Consider the following 19,815-nt stretch of genomic DNA (forward strand, 5'->3'; position numbering starts at 1 on the left):
AGGGTCGGGAACATAAAGTGATTGAACACTCTGACATGTGGAGATGATGTGTGGACTCTACAAGATGATATTTTCTATGTGATCTCACATCATAAATACTTCTATGTTACAGATGTTATTTTCTGCCATTCTGTTGGTTTAGGGTGAAGATATTATTAAAATAAAAATAGAGGGTGAAGTAGAAGAGAGGTATGTGAAGGATGATCTGAAATATATGGAGGAGGCTGGAATGATGAGGACATTCAAAGAGGAGGACACTCCTACAGAGATCAGCACAGGTAAGTCATGATATAAAACTCTATTACTCTAAGCCCCTGTACACACGGTCGGAGATTTCCACAACCAAATCCGTCGGATTTTGTCCGTCGGATTTTGTCCGAAACTGTTGCATACACACGGTCGGACTAAGTTGGCGAAAAATCCGATCTTTCAGAACGTGATGACGTAATTTCGTTACGATGGGACTACATTCAGGCTAGTAGCCAATAGCTTTGATGTAGGAATTTGATCTGAGCATGCGTGGCACTTTGTCCGATGAAAATGTTCTACACATGATCGGATTAGGTCCGTCCGGCCCAGTTGGTCGGGAAATATTTCCAACATGTTGGAAAATTGGGTCGGACGGAGATTCGGACGGAATCAGTCCGATGCATACCACACACAGTCGGATTATCCGACGACACGGTCCGATAAGACGCAATCCGACAGATTATCCGACCGTGTGTACAAGGGCTAACAGTCTTGAGGGGATGAAAAGTAAAGAGTAATGCGAAAACTGAATCCCTTACCATTTCTGGAAAAAATCCTGAAGCAAGCTCCCTCCAGCACTGCATATCACCAGAAGCCTAGGCCTATGGTCACTTGTTCTATGGTAAAGGGCCGGAACTTTGACCCTCTTGTCTATCAGAGGTCACATGACCCAGTGCCTAGGCTTGTGGTTGTGTGAAGAGCATGGACCTCCCAGCCCCCATTGGTTCCTGCTCTTCTGACAAGGCTGTGTAAATGCAGAAGTGATCTGGGAGGAGGACCAAAGGACTGAAGAGGGGGGAAAAGTCCCGGCTGGTTGGGACCTCCACAGAGAACATCTCCTCACTCATATCTACCTGATCCAGATGGGATCTTGATGGAAGTGAACTAACCCTCTCATATCTATTGATGATGTTTTTATATTTTTCCAGGACACGCCATGGAGAAACCCTCAAAGGATCGTCTCACTTTATCTCCAGGTTGTAGAATGGAAGATGAGGACATCACAGGAGATTGTGGAGAAGAAAAGACAATGATCTCCACTATGGATGGTGGACTTCACAGTGTGGATAGACCATGGAGTCCCTCCGACTCTGAGCAACCTCGTACTGTGGGGGATGGGGCCGGAGTTCAGGAGGAGAAGACATGTTCCTGTCCTGAATGTGGGGAAAGTTTTAGCTCTGAACTAAGTCTTATTGTACATCAGAGATATCATACGGGGGAGAAGCTTCATTCCTGTTCTGAGTGCGGGAAATATTTTCTTCATAAATCAGAACTGGTCAGACATCGGCGATCTCACACGGGAGAGAAGCCGTATCCCTGTAATGAGTGCGGGAAATGCTTCCCACAAAAATCAGAACTCGTTATACATCAAAGGTGTCACACGGGGGAGAAGCCGTATTCCTGCCCTGAGTGCGGGAAACGTTTTTCAGATAGGGCCAGTCTTTCCAGACATCAGAGGCTCCACACGGGTGAGAAGCCGTATTCCTGCCCCGAGTGCGGAAAATGTTATACACGGAAATCAGAACTTGTTATACATCAGAGATCTCACACGGGGGAGAGGCCGTATTCCTGCCCCGAGTGCGGGAAAAGTTTTTCGCAGAAGTCCAATCTTAACACACATCAGAAGTCTCACACGGGCGAGAAGCCGTATTCCTGCCTTGAGTGCGGGAAATGCTTTTCAAGGAAGTCCAATCTTACTGAACATCAGATATGCCACACGCGGGAAAAGCGGTTTTCCTGTACTGTGTGCGGGAAATGTTATCCAAGGAAATCAAAGCTTGTCAAACATCAAAAATCTCACATAAAAGAAGCTGCAATTGAGTCCTGAGTGCGGGAAATGTTTTCCACAGAAGTCTTACCAAACATCGGAGAACCCACACAACCCTCAAGGTGATTTAGATTCCTGAGTTCAGGAAACATCTTCTATATGGATCACATGTTGCCGTACATCAGAGATCTAAAACTAGGAAGAACCTGACCTTGATATACACCTCAGAAAACACGGTTGGGTCCCTCTAGGAGAGAGAAGGAGGGGGTGTCCCTGCCGGTCGGGTCCCTCTAGGAGAGAGAAGGAGGGGGTGTCACTGCCGGTTGGATCCCTCTAGGAGAGAGAAGGCGGAGGTGTCACTGCTGGTTGGGTCCCTCTAGGAGAGAGAAGGAGGGGGTGTCACTGCCGGTTGGGTCCCTCTAGGAGAGAGAGAAGGAGGGGGTGTCACTGCCGGTTGGGTCCCTCTAGGAGAGAGAGAAGGAGGGGGTGTCACTGCCGGTTGGGTCCCTCTAGAAGAGAGAAGGAGGGGGTGTCACTGCTGGTTGGGTCCCTCTAGGAGAGAGAAGGAGGGGGTGTCACTGCCGGTTGGGTCCCTCTAGGAGAGAGAAGGAGGGGGTGTCACTGCCGGTTGGGTCCCTCTAGGAGAGAGAAGGAGGGGGTGTCACTGCTGGTTGGGTTCCTCTAGGAGAGAGAAGGAGGGGGTGTCACTGCTGGTTGGGTCCCTCTAGGAGAGAGAAGGAGGGGGTGTCACTGCCGGTTGGGTCCCTCTAGGAGAGAGAAGGAGGGGGTGTCACTTCCGGTTGGGTCCCTCTAGGAGAGAGAAGGAGGGGGTGTCACTGCCGGTTGGGTCCCTCTAGAAGAGAGAAGGAGGGGGTGTCACTGCTGGTTGGGTCCCTCTAGGAGAGAGAAGGAGGGAGTGTCACTGCCGGTTGGGTCCCTCTAGAAGAGAGAAGGAGGGGGTGTCACTGCCGGTTGGGTCCCTCTAGGAGAGAGAAGGAGGGGGTGTCACTGCCGGTTGGGTCCCTCTAGGAGAGAGAAGGAGGGGGGTGTCACTGCTGGTTGGGTCCCTCTAGGAGAGAGAAGGAGGGGGTGTCACTGCCGGTTGGGTCCCTCTAGGAGAGAGAAGGAGGGGGTGTCACTGCCGGTTGGGTCCCTCTAGGAGAGAGAAGGAGGGGGTGTCACTGCCGGTTGGGTCCCTCTAGGAGAGAGAAGGAGGGGGTGTCACTTCCGGTTGGGTCCCTCTAGGAGAGAGAAGGAGGGGGTGTCACTGCCGGTTGGGTCCCTCTAGGAGAGAGAAGGAGGGGGTGTCACTGCTGGTTGGGTCCCTCTAGGAGAGAGAAGGAGGGGGTGTCACTGCCGGTTGGGTCCCTCTAGGAGAGAGAAGGAGGCGGTGTCATGGCTGGTCGGGTCTCTCTAGGAGAGAGAAGGAGGGGGTGTCACTGCTGGTTGGGTCCCTCTAGGAAAGAGGAGGAGGGGGTGTCACTGCTGGTTGGGTCCCTCTAGGAGAGAGAAGGAGGGGGTGTCACTGCTGGTTGGGTCCCTCTAGGAGAGAGAAGGAGGAGGTGTCACTGCCGGTTGGGTCCCTCTAGGAGAGAGAAGGAGGGGGTGTCACTGCTGGTTGGGTCCCTCTAGGAGAGAGAAGGAGGGGGTGTCACTGCCGGTTGGGTCCCTCTAGGAGAGAGAAGGAGGAGGTGTCACTGCCGGTTGGGTCCCTCTAGGAGAGAGAAGGAGGGGGTGTCACTGCTGGTTGGGTCCCTCTAGGAGAGAGAAGGAGGGGGTGTCACTGCCGGTTGGGTCCCTCTAGGAGAGAGAAGGAGGCGGTGTCATGGCTGGTCGGGTCTCTCTAGGAGAGAGAAGGAGGGGGTGTCACTGCTGGTTGGGTCCCTCTAGGAAAGAGGAGGAGGGGGTGTCACTGCTGGTTGGGTCCCTCTAGGAGAGAGAAGGAGGGGGTGTCACTGCTGGTTGGGTCCCTCTAGGAGAGAGAAGGAGGGGGTGTCACTGTTGGTTGGGTTCCTCTAGGAGCGAGAAGGAGGGGGTGTCACTGCTGGTTGGGTCCCTCTAGGAGAGAGGAAGAGGGGGTGTCACTGCTGGTTGGGTTCCTCTAGGAGAGAGAAGGAGGGGGTGTCACTGCTGGTTGGGTCCCTCTAGGAGAGAGAAGGAGGGGTTGTCACTGCTGGTTGGGTCCCTCTAGGAGAGAGAAGGAGGGGTGTCACTGCCGGTTGGGTCCCTCTAGGAGAGAGAAGGAGGGGGTGTCACTGCTGGTTGGGTTCCTCTAGGAGAGAGAAGGAGGGGGTGTCACTGCTGGTTGGGTTCCTCTAGGAGAGAGAAGGAGGGGGTGTCACTGCCGGTTGGGTCCCTCTAGGAGAGAGAAGGAGGGGGCGTCACTGCCGGTTGGGTCCCTCTAGGAGAGAGGAGGAGGGGGTGTCACTGCTGGTTGGGTTCCTCTAGGAGAGAGAAGGAGGGGGTGTCACTGCTGGTTGGGTCCCTCTGGGAGAGAGGAAGAGGGGGTGTTACTGCTGGTTGGGTTCCTCTACGAGAGAGAAGGAGGGGGTGTCACTGCTGGTTGGGTCCCTCTAGGAGAGAGGAGGAGGGGGTGTCACTGCCGGTTGGGTTCCTCTACGAGAGAGAAGGAGGGGGTGTCACTGCTGGTTGGGTCCCTCTAGGAGAGAGGAGGAGGGGGTGTCACTGTTGGTTGGGTCCCTTTAGGAGAGAGAAGGAGGAGGTGTCACTGCCGGTTGGGTCCCTCTAGCAGTGTAGTCTGATCTCCCCTGATCATCAGCAGAGGCTTCAAAGGAAAACATCAAGCTGTGAGAGGAGCTTGTGGAAGAAAAGAAGGGGAGATCAGACTACACGACCGGACTAATAATCTAAACACAGTAGTTACCAACCTGCACAGAAAGCTTCAGTTGCCTGGAGAGCGCCACCCGCTGTCTGAAAGGGGAAAATATGTAATTTTCTGATGTAACATATATTTACCTGCTAAACATGCAAATATAATGCAAAAATTATGAAACAATTGGACATTAAATATTTATATTCTTAAACTCCCGACTGTCTGACAGTCTCTAAGTGAGAAAATGTATCAGCCCCTTAAGGACTCAGAACTATCAGTCCCTTCAGGAAGTGTTGTAAGCTGCATCCTGGAGTACCTCCAACTCTCTTGTAGACACTGACCCAGCTCTACCATCTGTAGGAAATGCTAACCCATCCGGCTACTTCTTCACCAGTCTACCCGACCGACTCTTCACCAGTCTACCCGACCGACTCTTCACCAGTCTACCCGACCGACTCTTCACCAGTCTACCCGACCGACTCTTCACCAGTCTACCCGACCGACTCTTCACCCGTCTACCGGAACGACTCTTCACCAGTCTACCGGAACGACTCTTCACCAGTCTACCCGACTGACTCTTCACCAGTCTACCCTACTCTTCACCAGTCTACCCGACCGACTCTTCACCAGTTTACCTGACAACTCTTCACCAGTCTACCCGACCGACTCTTCACCAGTTTACCTGACGACTCTTCACCAGTCTACCCGACCGACTCTTCACCAGTCTACCCGACCGACTCTTCACCAGTCTACCCAACTTACTCTTCACCAGTCTACCCGACCGACTCTTCACCAGTCTACCCAACTTACTCTTCACCAGTCTACCCGACCGACTCTTCACCAGTCTACCCAACTTACTCTTCACCAGTCTACCCGACCGACTCTTCACCAGTCTACCCAACTTACTCTTCACCAGTCTACCCGACCGACTCTTCACCAGTCTACCCAACTTACTCTTCACCAGTCTACGCGACCGACTCTTCACCAGTCTACCCGACTTACTCTTCACCAGTCTACGCGACCGACTCTTCACCAGTCTACCCGACTTACTCTTCACCAGTCTACCCGACTTACTCTTCACCAGTCTACCCGACTTACTCTTCACCAGTCTACCCGACTTACTCTTCACCAGTCTACGCGACCGACTCTTCACCAGTCTACCCGACTTACTCTTCACCAGTCTACCCGACTTACTCTTCACCAGTCTACCCGACTTACTCTTCACCAGTCTACCCGACTTACTCTTCACCAGTCTACCCGACTTACTCTTCACCAGTCTACCCGACTTACTCTTCACCAGTCTACCCGACTTACTCTTCACCAGTCTACCCGACTTACTCTTCACCAGTCTACGCGACCGACTCTTCACCAGTCTACCCAACTTACTCTTCACCAGTCTACGCGACCGACTCTTCACCAGTCTACGCGACCGACTCTTCACCAGTCTACCCGACTTACTCTTCACCAGTCTACGCGACCGACTCTTCACCAGTCTACCCGACTTACTCTTCACCAGTCTACCCGACCGACTCTTCACCAGTCTACCCAACTTACTCTTCACCAGTCTACGCGACCGACTCTTCACCAGTCTACGCGACCGACTCTTCACCAGTCTACGCGACCGACTCTTCACCAGTCTACGCGACCGACTCTTTACAAGCCTTACCGATTGACTCTTCACCAGTCTACCTGACGGACTCTTCACCAGTCTGCCCAAAACGACTCTTCATCAGTCTACCCGACCGACTCTTCACCAGTCTACCCGACCAAAATAATAATAATAATTTTCACTTACGAAAAACCCTTGCTAAAACCAATGCATTGCGGGGTCAATTGGAAAATTATATCTGTGGTAAATAGAAAGACTGCCACCCTTACAGACAGCTAATCAATTATTAGTGTAATGCTATTGGTTTTGCCAAGTGGGCTTGGTCCTGAACTATACAGGCATTATCAGATAGGAGGTCAATCAACCATATTTCAAGGAATTAATTGTTATCAATTATTGGTCTAAAGAAAACCTGATCACGTGACCAATGAGGATGGAGACGGACTGGAGTCACGTGACTGGGAAGATATTAAACCTGAACCCCTGCCAAGGGGTTGGTCCTTAAACTATATAGGCATTATCAGGTAGGAAGTCAATCAACCACAGATCAAGGAATCAGTTATTGGTCAATAGAAAACCTGATCACATGACCAATGAGGATGGAATACATGACTGATAAGATACTAAACCTCAAACCTTTCCAAGTAGAATTGGTCCTGAACTATACTGGCATTATCAGATAGGAGGTCAATCAGCCATAGGTCAGGGAACCCCCAGCAACCTCTGGAGGTCCAGTGAGGATGGAGGAGGACCAGAGTCACATGACTGAGAGGATACTAAACCTTAATTCCTGCCAAGTAGGATTGGTTTTGAAACTTTACAGGCATTATCAGATAGGTCAATCAGCCATAGCTCAAGTAACCCTTAGAAACCTCTTGAGGTCCAGTAAGGATGGAGTAGGACCGGAGTCACATGACTAAGAAGAAACTAAGCCTCAACCCTTGCCAGGTGGAGTTGGTCTTGAAACCATACAGACATTATCAGAAAGGAGGTCAATCAGTCATAGTTTAAAGAATCCATTTTTATCACTTATTGGTCTATAGGAAACCGGTTTAGATCACATGACCAATGAGAATGGAGAAGGACCGGAGTCACATGACTGAAAAGATACTAAACCTCAACTTCTTCCAAGTAGAGTTGGTCCTGAAATATAGAGGCATTATCAGATAGGAGATCAAAAAGCCACAGGTCAGGGAACCCCTAGCAACCTCTGGAGGTCCAGTGAGGATGGAGAAGGACCAGAGTCACATGACTGAGAAGATACTAAACCTCAACTTCTTCCAAGTAGAGTTGGTCCTGAAATATACAGGCATTATCAGATAGGAGGTCAAAAAGCCACCAGTCAGGGAACCCCTAGCAACCTCTGGAGGTCCAGTGAGGATGGAGAAGGACCGGAGTCACATGACTGAAAAGATACTAAACCTCAACTTCTTCCAAGTAGAGTTGGTCCTGAAATATAGAGGCATTATCAGATAGGAGATCAAAAAGCCACCAGTCACGGAACCCCTAGCAACCTCTGGAGGTCCAGTGAGGAAGGAGAAGGACCGGAGTCACATGACTGAAAAGATACTAAACCTCAACTTCTTCCAAGTAGAGTTGGTCCTGAAATATACAGGCATTATCAGATAGGAGATCAAAAAGCCACCAGTCAGGGAACCCCTAGCAACCTCTGGAGGTCCAGTGAGGATGGAGGAGGACCAGAGTCACATGACTGAGAAGATACTAAACCTCAAACCCTGCCAAGTAAAGTTGACCCTGAAATATACAGGCATTATCAGATAGGAGGTCAAAAAGCCATAGCTGAAGGAACCTCTAGCAACCTTTGGAGGGGCCAGTAAGGATGGAGGAGGACTAGAGTCACACGACCGAGAAGAAACGAAACCTCAACCCCTGCAATGTGGAGTTGGTCTTGAAACTATACAGGCATTATCGGAAAGGAGAACAATCAGCCATAGCTCAAGGAAACCCTAGAAACCCCCGGATGGACCCTAGCGTTCCATGGAACCCTAGTTTAGAAGGGCTGTGACAGAGGGTGGCTATGTTGGTTTTCTATGGACCTACAGTATGTGGGAACATAGCCACCCTCTCTTGCTCGCTTCTGAGATGGACTAGGGACGACGCATGTGATCTGTAGTGTGCATTGAGCAGTACGCATAACGGCAAATAATGCATGCAGCTCATTCCAAACAAATGATACGAAGGGTGAAAGGGAGAATTGCAGGCGCTCATGGAGATGGTTACTAAGAGGCAGAAAAACACAGTAAGAAATTATTTTGCACGCGACCTGGACCCTGGTGATCTTTTGTTTCCAAGCTGGGGGGGTTCTGTCTCTGCTTTACCCTCCCCTGGTGAAGGTTCATTCCTCTTATACCTGGCTAATACCCCGCCACCAAATCCTGGGGATCCGGTGCTATTTCTACCCTTCCTTCTCTGCTGGGGTTCTTCCTTCATCCATGTGCATGAGGTGGGACATACTGAAAGAAAAAAAAGGATGTACTGGGGGTATTGGACCGAATCTGCCCGACAGCTCTGCTGCAGCGGAGGTAGACTTCCTGCTGCTGTGTACATCTGATAACGATAGTGAGAGGTAACCAAGATCACCCATTCCACCACTGCCTGAGTCTCCTCTGGAAGAATGAGAGCATCAAAGGTCTTGCAAGACTACATGGGAAGGTCTTCATCGAGGTAGATAGGTTCTTACAAGCAAATTTCACCTAAGACGTGCCTCATAGAAGTATTTAGACCTCATTTTGACTAAATCCCTACTCAAGTTTTGTTGCCAAAATCCCTCCGCTCATCCTGATCAGTAATATATTTCTCTGCCCCTTGGTGGGAGTGGAGGTGACCCCCGTCTATAAGGATATCCAGTACATACACACACAGCACAAGGCCGTGTTCACACTACGAGACGTTTCTCGGGGGCTGCAGTTCCTCTGAGCTCCACAAGGTGGTGATCTCACTTATTCCCTGACAGGAAGTCTCTATGGAAGACAGGAAGTGATGTCATGTATAAATAGGAAGTCCCGGGTGAGAGGTGAGTCGGGAGGAAGTAGAGAGGAAACATCGCTGGAAGTGGCAGTAGAGGAGGTAATAAGATCTTATTTTCTATTTACACCCAGTAACCCCCCGTCATGTCCGTCCTCTTCCTCCATAGTCACTGTGACGTCTTTTACCTCCAGCAGATGATGATACACACATATATAGTGTAGGAACCTAGCTTAACCCCTTCAGGGGCAGAACATTCCCCCACTTACAGGGCCGGAACATTCTCTTCATTTCAAGGATGTGTCACCTTTCCCACCAATCACCTCATCAGTCTATAGTAACAGATTATATGACTTTTATTACCAGGGAGGATGTGAGATATATATATATATTATATATATATATATATATATATATTATATACATAAGGGGAAACTTATTTAACTTTATTTGCTGGTGGATGAAAAGCAAATAAAAAATAAAACAGACTCTACATAGAAAATGAAATTTCTGATCCGGCAGGCCAAAGGGTAAGAGGCTCCTCACTACCGTAAATAAAGCAAACCCTAAACGGAATGTTCCTCTGTGTGTAATCCCACTGGGGACCGTTCTTCCATGATAGAAACCCTCATATTGCCCCCCCCCCATACATCCCCATCCTTATATTATACAACCAGTACAGTCCAGATCATTCTCTGTTATCAATTATTGGTCTACAGGGAGTCCTATATAGATCACATGACCAATGAGGATGGAGGAGAACCGGAGTCACATGACCGAGAGGATACTAAACTTCACCCTGGAGATCATCTACCTGCTGACCGGAGAGGTGAGGAGGATTCTGGGAGGTCACATGACATCACTCTTATCTCTATTAATAAAACACAGACCTGACCGGAGAGGTGAGGAGGATTCTGGGAGGTCACATGACATCACTCTTATCTCTATTAATAAAACACAGACCTGACTGGAGAGGTGAGGAGGATTCTGGGAGGTCACATGACATCACTCTTATCTCTATTAATAAAACACAGACCTGACCGGAGAGGTGAGGAGGATTCTGGGAGGTCACATGACATCACTCTTATTTCTATTAATAAAACACAGACCTGACCGGAGAGGTGAGGAGGATTCTGGGAGGTCACATGACATCACTCTTATCTCTATTAATAAAACACAGACCTGACCGGAGAGGTGAGGAGGATTCTGGGAGGTCACATGACATCACTCTTATCTCTATTAATAAAACACAGACCTGACCGGAGAGGTGAGGAGGATTCTGGGAGGTCACATGACATCACTCTTATCTCTATTAATAAAACACAGACCTGACCGGAGAGGTGAGGAGGATTCAGGGAGGTCACATGACATCACTCTTATCTCTATTAATAAAACACAGACCTGACCGGAGAGGTGAGGAGGATTCTGGGAGGTCACATGACATCACTCTTATCTCTATTAATAAAAACACAGACCTGACCGGAGAGGTGAGGAGGATTCTGGGATTCTAACATGATATTCCTATTGGTTTCTCAATACAGAGATTTCCTCTTGTGAAGTCCGGTGATCATATGACCATCACAGTGCCTCCATGTGACTCCTTAAAACCTGAGAGACACAACATGGAGAAGATTCTAGAAGTCACCAAGAAGATGATGGAGCTGCTGACAGGAGAGGTGAGGAGGATTCTGGGAATTCTGGGACATTATCCAGTAACAGACAAGGGATGTGTCTGGATGGTGACTGTATCATAAGTATCAGGTTCCTGAGTAGTGTCACTGTCTATTTTCCTATGTAGGAGTATTTAGAAGGACACAAGGATCTCTACAAGGACGTCATGATGGACAATCAGCCGCCCCTCACATCACCGGGTAAGAGGAGACTTTATTGTAAAGGAGAGAGCAGTACGGAGGCTCCACCTAGATCCCCCATCATCTGATAAACACATAGAAACAATGTATTCAGTCAGTGTGTGTGTTTCCTACAGATGGATCCAGTAATGGGAACCCACCAGAGAGATGTCCCCGTCCTCTGTATTCCCGGGATTCCACACAGGAAGGTCACACCATCCCCCACCATCATCAGGTAGATGAGGAACAATTATTGGTAGTTATGATTTATACACAAGACTGTTTATTACATTGAATGTTTTTTTAATTTACTTAGAGTGGAAACATCAGAGATTATATTATTATTGATGTTAAAGAAGAGTATAAAGAGGAGGATGAGGAGTATGGAGTCATGGAGGAGTTTTCAGAAGGACACAAGGATATGATGGAGCCACCAAATACCAGGAACCCACCAGAGAGATGTCCCCGTCCTCTGTATTCCCGGGATTCCACACAGGGAGGTCACACCATCCCCCACCATCATCAGGTAGGTGGAGTTGAGGGTCGGGAACATAAAGTGATTGAACACTCTGACATGTGGAGATGATGTGTGGACTCTACAAGATGATATTTTCTATGTGATCTCACATCATAAATACTTCTATGTTACAGATGTGATTTTCTGCCATTCTGTTGGTTTAGGGTGAAGATCTGATGAACATAAAAGTTGAGTGTGAAGTAGAAGAGACGTATGTGAGGGATGATCAGCAATATACGGAGGAGGCTGGAATGACGAGGACATTCATAGAGGAGGACACTCCTACAGAGATCAGCACAGGTGACCCATCATATATTCTTCTCTTATCTCTGCTCTGTTACTGCTCACTGATTGGCCTACACTTGTGCTTGTGTGAAGAGCATGGACCTCCCAGCCCCCATTGGTTCCTGCTCTTCTGACAAGGCTGTGTAAATGTAGAAGTGATCTGGGAGGAGGACCAAAGAACCTTTGACTGAAGAGGGGGGAAAAGTCCCGGCTGGTTGGGACCTCCACAGAGAACATCTCCTCACTCATATCTACCTGATCCAGATGGGATCTTGATGGAAGTGAACTAACCCTCTCATATCTATTGGTGATGTTTTTATATTTTTCCAGGACACGCCATGGAGAAACCCTCAAAGGATCGTCTCACTTTATCTGCAGGTTGTAGAATGGAAGATGAGGACATCACAGGAGATTGTGGAGGAGAAAAGACAATGATCTCCACTATGGATGGTGGACTTCACAGTGTGGATAGACCATGGAATCCCTCCGACTCTGAGCAACCTCGTACTGTGGGGGATGGGGCCGGAATTCAGGGGAAGAATCATTTTTCCTGTCCAGATTGTGGGGAAAGTTTCAGTAGTGAATTAAGTCTTTCTGTACATCAGAGATCTCACACGGGGGAGGAGATTAATTCTTGTTCTGAGTGCGGGAAATGTTTTTTTTATAAATCAGAACTGCTCATACATTACAGAGCTCACACAGGTGAAAAGCCGTATTCCTGTCCTCAGTGCGGGAAATGTTTTTCACAGAAGTCCTGCCTATCCAGACATCAGAGATTGCACACTGGCGAGAAGCCATATTCTTGCCGTGAGTGTGGGAAAAGTTTTCCGCGGAAATCAGACCTTGTTATACATCAGAGATCTCACACGGGTGAGAAGCCGTATGCCTGTCCTGAGTGCGGAAAATGTTTTTCACAGAAGTACAATCTTAACATACATCAGAGGTCTCACACGGGTGAGAAGCCGTTTCTCTGTCCTGTGTGCGAAAAATGTTTTTCGCGAAAGTCCACTCTCGCTGAACATCAGGTATGTCACACGTGGGAAAAGCAGTTTTCCTGCCCCGAGTGCGGGAAATGTCCACAGAGATCTGAAATTGTCAAACATCGCAGATCTCAGACAGGGGAGCAGCCATATTCCTGCTCTGAGTGCGGGAAATGTTTTATTGCAGGCGTTTTGTCTTACCAAACATCGGAGAACCCGCACAACCCTCGAGGTGTAATAGAGTCCCAAATGCAGGAAATGTCTTCTGTATGAATCCTATTTCGAAATTAGACCTCATAAAGAGAAAGAGGTACTTCGTGATATACGAGGTGGTATCAAAACATTTCGAGACTACTTTGGTAACACTCCAACAGGGAGTACCGACCTTCATACAGTAAGTCAGTGTGCCGAAAGACATCATCCCGTGTACATCAGGGAGCTGTGCAACTGCTGCTATTCTGACCACGTGCATTACCACGTCTGCGTTTCCATCATGGACAGCAAGTTAGAACAAAGGGCAAACGTGAAATTCTGCGTGAAACTGGGCAAATCTGCCACAGAGACATTTGACATGATTCACCAAGTTTACGATGATGCTGCAGTGAGTCGTTCGAGGTGTTTTGAGTGGCACGCGCACTTCAAGGGCGGAAGAACATCACTGGAGGCCTACGAGAGATCAGGAAGACCTTCAACGAGCTCCACCTCCAAAAATGTCTAAACCAATGCCTCATGGGAAATGTAGTTCCACAACAACTGGAGGGCCCCAGGTTGCCTACCCCCGGTCTAAACCATTTGGCAACCTGTGCTTTACACACTTTGAAAAGAAGATTTCCAGGAAACATTCCAGAAGCGGCAGGAACGCTGGAAGCACTGTATTGGTGTGCAAGGGGACATCACTGGAAGCCAACAAGAGATCAGGAAAACCTTCAACGAGCTCCGCCTCCAAAAATGTCTTAACCAGTGGTAGGCCACCTGGGGCCCTCCAGCTGTTGCAAAACTACAAGTCCCATCATGCCTCTGGGAGGAATTGTAACTGCCAGCCTTGCAGTGCCTCATGGGAAATTTAGTTCCACAACAGCTGGAGGGCCCCAGGTGGCCTAATCCTGGTCTAAACCATTTGGCAGCCTGTGCTTGACACGCTTCGAAAAGAAGACTTCCAGGACACATTCCAGATGTGGCAAGAATGCTGAAAGCGCTATATTGCTGTGCAAGGGGACATCACTGGAAGACGACGGGAGATCAGGAAGACCATCAACAAGCTCAAACTCCAAAAATGTCTAAACCAGGGGTAGGCAACCTGGGGTCCTCCAGTTGTCCAAACCATTCGGCAACCTGTACTTGACATGCTTCAAAAGAAGACTTCCAGGATACATTTCAGAAGTAACGCAAAAAGCGCTGTATTGCTGTGCAAGGGGACATCACTGGAAGATGACAAGAGCTCAGGAAGACCTTCAATGAGCTTAAACCTACGAAAATGTCCAAAGCATTTGGCAACTTGTGCTTGACATGCTTCGAAAAGAAGACTTCCAGGCCACATTCTAGAAGTGTCAGGAAAGCTAAGATCGCTGTATTGCTGTGCAAGGGGACATTACTGGAAGCCAACGAGAGATCAGGAAGACCTTCAAGGAGCTCAACCTCGAAAAATGTCTAAAGCAGGGGTAGGCAACCTGGGGCCCTCCAGCTGTTGCAGAACTAAAAGTCCCATCATGCCTCTGGGAGGAATTGTAACCGCCAGCCTTGCAATGCCTCATGAGAAATTTAGTTCCACAACAGCTGGAGGGCCCCGGGTGGCCTACTCCTGGTCTAAACCATTTGGCAACCTGTGCTTGACACGCTTCGAAAAGAAGACTTCCAGGACACATTCCAAAAGTGGCAAGAACGCTGAAAGCACTGTATTGCTGTGCAAGGGGACATCACTGGAAGATGACAAGAGATCAGGAAGACCTTCAATGAGCTTAAACCTACAAAAATGTCGAAACCATTCCGCAACCTGTTCTTGAAACACTTCGAATAGAAGATTTTTTAGGGCACATTCCAGAAGTGGCAGGAACGCTAAGAACGCTGTATTGCTGTGCAAGGGGACATCACTGGAAGCCTACGAGAGATCAGAAAGACGTTCAATAAGCTCACTACAAGACTACAAGTCCCATCATGCCTCTGGGAGGAATTGTAACTGCCAGCCTTGCAATGCCTCATGGGAAATGTACTTCCACAACAGCTGGAGGGCCCCAGGTGGCCTACTCCTGGTCTAAACCATTTGGCAGCCTGTGCTTGACACGCTTCGAAAAGAAGACTTCCAGGACACATTCCAGATGTGGCAAGAACGCTGAAAGCGCTATATTGCTGTGCAAGGGGACATCGCTGGAAGACGACGGGAGATCAGGAAGACCTTCAACAAGCTCAAACTCCAAAAATGTCTAAACCAGGGGTAGGCAACCTGGGGTCCTCCAGTTGTCCAAACCATTCGGCAACCTGTACTTGACATGCTTCAAAAGAAGACTTCCAGGATACATTTCAGAAGTAACGCCAAAAGCGCTGTATTGCTGTGCAAGGGGACATCACTGGAAGATGACAAGAGATAAGGAAGACCTTCAATGAGCTTAAACCTACAAAAATGTCGAAACCATTCGGCAACCTGTTCTTGAAACGCTTAGAAAAGAAGACTTTTCAGGGCACATTCCAGAAGTGGCAGGAGCGCTAAGAGCGCCGTATTGCTGTGCAAGGGGACATCACTGGAAGCCTACGAGAGATCAGAAAGACGTTCAACAAGCTCAACACCCGAAAATGTCCAAAGTATTTGGCAACTTGTGCTTGACACGCTTTGAAAGGAAGACTTCCAGGGCACATTCCAGAAGTGGCGGGAATGCTGGGAGCAGTGTATTCTTGTGCAAGAGGACATCACTGGAAGGCGATGAGAGATCAGGAAGACCTTCAACAAGCTCAACCCCGAAAATGTCCAAAGCATTCGGCAACCTGTGCTTGAAACGCTTCAAAAAGAAGACTTCCAGGACACATTCCAGAAGTGACAGGAACGATGGAAGCGCTGTATTGCTGTGCAAGAGGACATCACTGGAAGGCGATGAGAGATCAGGAAGACCTTCAACAAGCTTAAACCTCCAAAAATGTCTACACTATTTGGCAACCTGTGGTTGAAACGCTTCAAAAAGAAGACTTCCAGGGCACATTCCAGAAGCGTCAGGAACGCTACGAGCGCTGTATTGCTGTGCAAGGGGACATCACTGGAAGACGATGATAGATCAGAAAGACCTTCAACAAGCTCAACCCCGAAAATGTCCAAAGCATTAGGCAACTTGTGCTTGACATGCTTCGAAAAGAAGACTTCCAGGGCACATTTTAGAAGTGGCAGGAAAGCTATGAGCGCTGTATTGCTGTGCAAGGGGACATTACTGGAAGCCAACCAGAGATCAGGAAGACCTTCAAGGAGCTCAACCTCGAAAAATGTCTAAAGCAGGGGTAGGCAACCTGGGGCCCTCCAGCTGTTGCAGAACTACATGTCCCATCATGCAGCATAGTGGTGTAGTGGTTAGCACTTTCACCTAGCAGCAATAGGGTCGCTGATTCAAATCCCAACCACGACACCATCTGCCTGGTGTTTGCATGTTCTCCTTGTGCCTGCGTGGGTTTCCTCCGGTTACTTTGGTTTCCTCCCACACTCCAAAGACATGCTGGTAGGTTAAATCAGATCCTGTCTATAAATTGGCCCTAGTATGTGTATGTGTTTGTAAGCGTGTCTGGACCCTTTGGGGTAAATGACCATACTATATACAGATACAACTCAACTCGACTCAACTCATTCCTCTGGGAGTAATTGTAACTGCCAGCCTTGCGATGACTCATGGGAAATATAGTTACACAACAGCTGGAGGGCTCCAGGTTGCCTACCACTGGTCTAAACCATTCGGCAACCTGTACTTGACACGGTTCAAAAAGAAGACTTCCAGGATACATTCCAGAAGTGGCGGGAACACTGGAAGCGCTGTATTGCTGTGCAAGGGGACATCACTGGAAGCCAACGAGAGATCAGGAAGACCTTCAACGAGCTCAAACTCCAAAAATGTCTAAACCAGGGGTAGGCAACCTGGGGCCCTCCAACTGTTGCAGAACTACAAGTCCCATCATGCCTCTGGGAGGAATTGTAACTGCCAGCCTTGCAATGCCTCAAGGGAAATGTAGTTCCACAACAGCTGGAGAGGCCCCAGGTGGCCTACCCCTGGTCTAAACCATTTGGCAACCTGCGCTTGACACACTTCGAAAAGAAGACTTCCAGGACACATTCCAGAAGCGTCAGGAACGCTGGGAGCGGTGTATTGCTGTGCAAGGGGACATCACTGGAAGACGACAAGAGATCAGGCAGACCGTCAACGCGCTCAACCCACGAAAATGTCCAAAGCATTCAGCAACCTGTGCTTGAAACGCTTTGAAAAGAAGACTTCCGGGACACATTCCAGAAGTGACAGGAACGATGGAAGCGCTGTATTGCTGTGCAAGAGGACATCACTGGAAGGGGCCGAGAGATCAGGAAGACCTTCAACAAGCTTAAACCTCCAAAAATGTACACCGTTCGGAAACCTGTGGTTTGAAACGCTTGGAAAAGAAGACTTCCAGGGCACATTCCAGAAGTGACAGGAATGCTAAGAGCACTGTATTGCTGTGCAAGAGGACATCACTGGAAGACGACGAGAGATCCGGAAGACCTTCAACGCGCTCAACCCCGAAAATGTCCAAAGCATTCGGCAACCTGTGCTTGAAACGCTTTGAAAAAAAGACTTCCAGGGCACATTCCAGAAGTGACAGGAATGCTAAGAGCACTGTATTGCTGTGCAAGAGGACATCACTGGAAGGGGTCAAGAGATCAGGAAGACCTTCAACATGCTTAAGCCTCCCAAAAATGTCTACACCATTGGGCAACCTGTGGTTGAAACGCTTTGAGAAGAAGACTTCCAGGGCACATTCCAGAAGGGGCAGGAACGCTGTGAGCGCTGTATTGCTGTGCAAGGGGACTATTTTGAAGGTGATAGTATGTAAACGTAGATCAATAAAGTTGTTAGTCCCGAAAACTTTTTTATACCACCTCCTACACTTCAGAAAACAAGGGCTGAGCGCTCCTCTGATCTTTTTGTAATCAGCACTTCATAAGGGAATCTGAGTTCACCAAGGACATCGAAATTCACACGGTTCTGTATGGTTTACTCTGCTAGTAGAGCGATAGGGACTGTGTTGCAGCCGGGTTGAGTCCCTCCTGCAGTGTAGTCTGATCTCCCCCGCTCTTCAGTGAAGAACCCATAGGAAAGAACTACAATAAGAGAGGAGCTAGATGTTGCTTATGGATGAAAAGCTGGGCAGATCAGTCCACACGAAAATCTGAGTCCAGTAGTTGTGTTATCAGATATCTCGGACAGCCGCTTTTGCTTGGAGAGTGCCACCTGCTGGAGGAAATTGGAAAATAGGGCTTTTTGTTGCGCAAAACTTAATATTTGCCGTATAATAATGATCTATTGAAAAAAAATAATAATAATTTTATTAACAAATTATGACATACTGTACATACTAAACTAACCTCATTGTTTGTGATTTGATTAATAAATGTCTGCCTTCAGATTTTTTTTTATTGTCTTTTATTACTTTTCTAACATTTAGAATGTATTTGGAAAAGAAAGAACGGACTTTGAAGCACCACACAATTTATACAACTTGCGGACAGCCCCCCTTGCCCCCCCCCCCCATCGTTTTACGTAGAATAGCAGCTATCTGCTACCAAAAACCCGGTTAATTCTTAACCACTTTCAGACCGGACCAATTTGCTGGTCAAAGACCAGACCACTTTTTGCGATTCGGCACTGCGTCGCTTTAACTGACAATTGCGCTGTCGTGCGACGTGGCTCCCAAACAAAATTGACGTCCTTTTTTTTCCCACAAATAGAGCTTTCTTTTGGTGGTATTTGATCGCCCCTGCGGTTTTTATTTTTTGCGCTATAAACAAAAATAGAGCGACAATTTTGAAAAAAACGCATTATTTTTTACTTTTTGTTATAATAAATATCCCCCAAAAATATATAAAAAAAACATTTTTTTCCCTCAGTTTAGGCCGATACGTATTCTTCTACATATTTTTGGTAAAAAAAAACGCAATAAGCGATTATTGATTTGTGTTTACAAAATAGGGATAGTTTTATAGCATTTTTATTAACAATTTTTTATTATTTTTTTTTTTACTAGTAATGGCGGCGATCAGCGATTTTTTTTATTGTGACTGCGAGATTGTGGGGGACGCATCGGACATTTTTGACACCTTTTTGGGACCATTGTCATTTATACAGTAATCACTGCTATATAAATGCAGTGATTCCTGTGTAAATGACACTGACAGTGAAGGGGTTAACCAGTGGGTGGCAGTGTAGGGGTTAAGTGTTCCTAGGGGTGTGTTACTAACTGTGGGGGGGTTGGGCTTTCATTTAGTGAACACTGATCTCTGCTCCAATCACATGGAGCAGAGATCAGCGTCACTAGTTGCTAGGCAGAATGGAGAAATGTTGTTTACAACGGCACTTCTCCATTCGGCCGCTCCGTGAGACGATCGCGGGGATGCCCGCGGCGATAGAGTCCGCGGGTCCCGCGACCGGACTCACGGGGGTCCCGACCAGCGCGGGAGCGCGCCGCCGGCGGCGCGCTCCCGATGGCAGGGCGGCATTGAATATTGGACGTACCTGTACGCCAATAT

General features: G+C 48.2%; 2 protein-coding genes across 3 annotated transcripts in view; both read left to right on the forward strand.

Moving 5' to 3' along the window:
• Positions 1 to 19,815, forward strand: part of LOC143955528 (uncharacterized) — a 240,998-nt gene that overhangs the window by 163,901 nt on the left and 57,282 nt on the right. The gene's annotated exons all lie outside the window — the stretch shown is intronic.
• Positions 171 to 18,695, forward strand: LOC143955802 (uncharacterized). Of its 2 annotated transcripts, XM_077465922.1 has the most exons (5): positions 9,482 to 9,546; positions 10,164 to 10,273; positions 10,986 to 11,120; positions 11,976 to 12,111; positions 12,427 to 18,695. In XM_077465922.1, the coding sequence occupies exons 2-5, from the start codon at positions 10,190 to 10,192 to the stop codon at positions 13,347 to 13,349; spliced, it is 1,278 nt and encodes a 425-aa protein (XP_077322048.1). In that variant the 5' UTR covers positions 9,482 to 9,546; positions 10,164 to 10,189; the 3' UTR covers positions 13,350 to 18,695. The 2 variants fall into 2 exon arrangements, with proteins under 2 accessions (XP_077322049.1, XP_077322048.1); XM_077465923.1 differs by lacking the exons at positions 9,482 to 9,546; positions 10,164 to 10,273; positions 10,986 to 11,120; positions 11,976 to 12,111 and adding exons at positions 171 to 278; positions 1,179 to 2,050 and having other exon boundaries at positions 12,711 to 18,695.

This window comes from Lithobates pipiens, unplaced genomic scaffold (assembly GCF_037356315.1).
Source record: "Lithobates pipiens isolate NorthernLeopardFrog02 unplaced genomic scaffold, aLitPip1_a1.2 Scaffold_35, whole genome shotgun sequence".
Classification (NCBI taxonomy): Eukaryota; Metazoa; Chordata; class Amphibia; order Anura; family Ranidae; genus Lithobates; species Lithobates pipiens.

What these genes read in the sequence shown, in the direction of transcription:
- LOC143955802 (XM_077465923.1), top strand. Translation starts at nt 215, where the DNA reads ATGGAGGAGGCTGGAATGATGAGGACATTCAAAGAGGAGGACACTCCT. An exon ending in TCCTACAGAGATCAGCACAG is followed by an intron (nt 279 to 1,178) that starts GTAAGTCATGAT and finishes ATATTTTTCCAG; the next exon opens with GACACGCCATGGAGAAACCC. An exon ending in TCAAACATCAAAAATCTCAC is followed by an intron (nt 2,051 to 12,710) that starts ATAAAAGAAGCT and finishes CAGAGATCTCAC; the next exon opens with ACGGGGGAGGAGATTAATTC.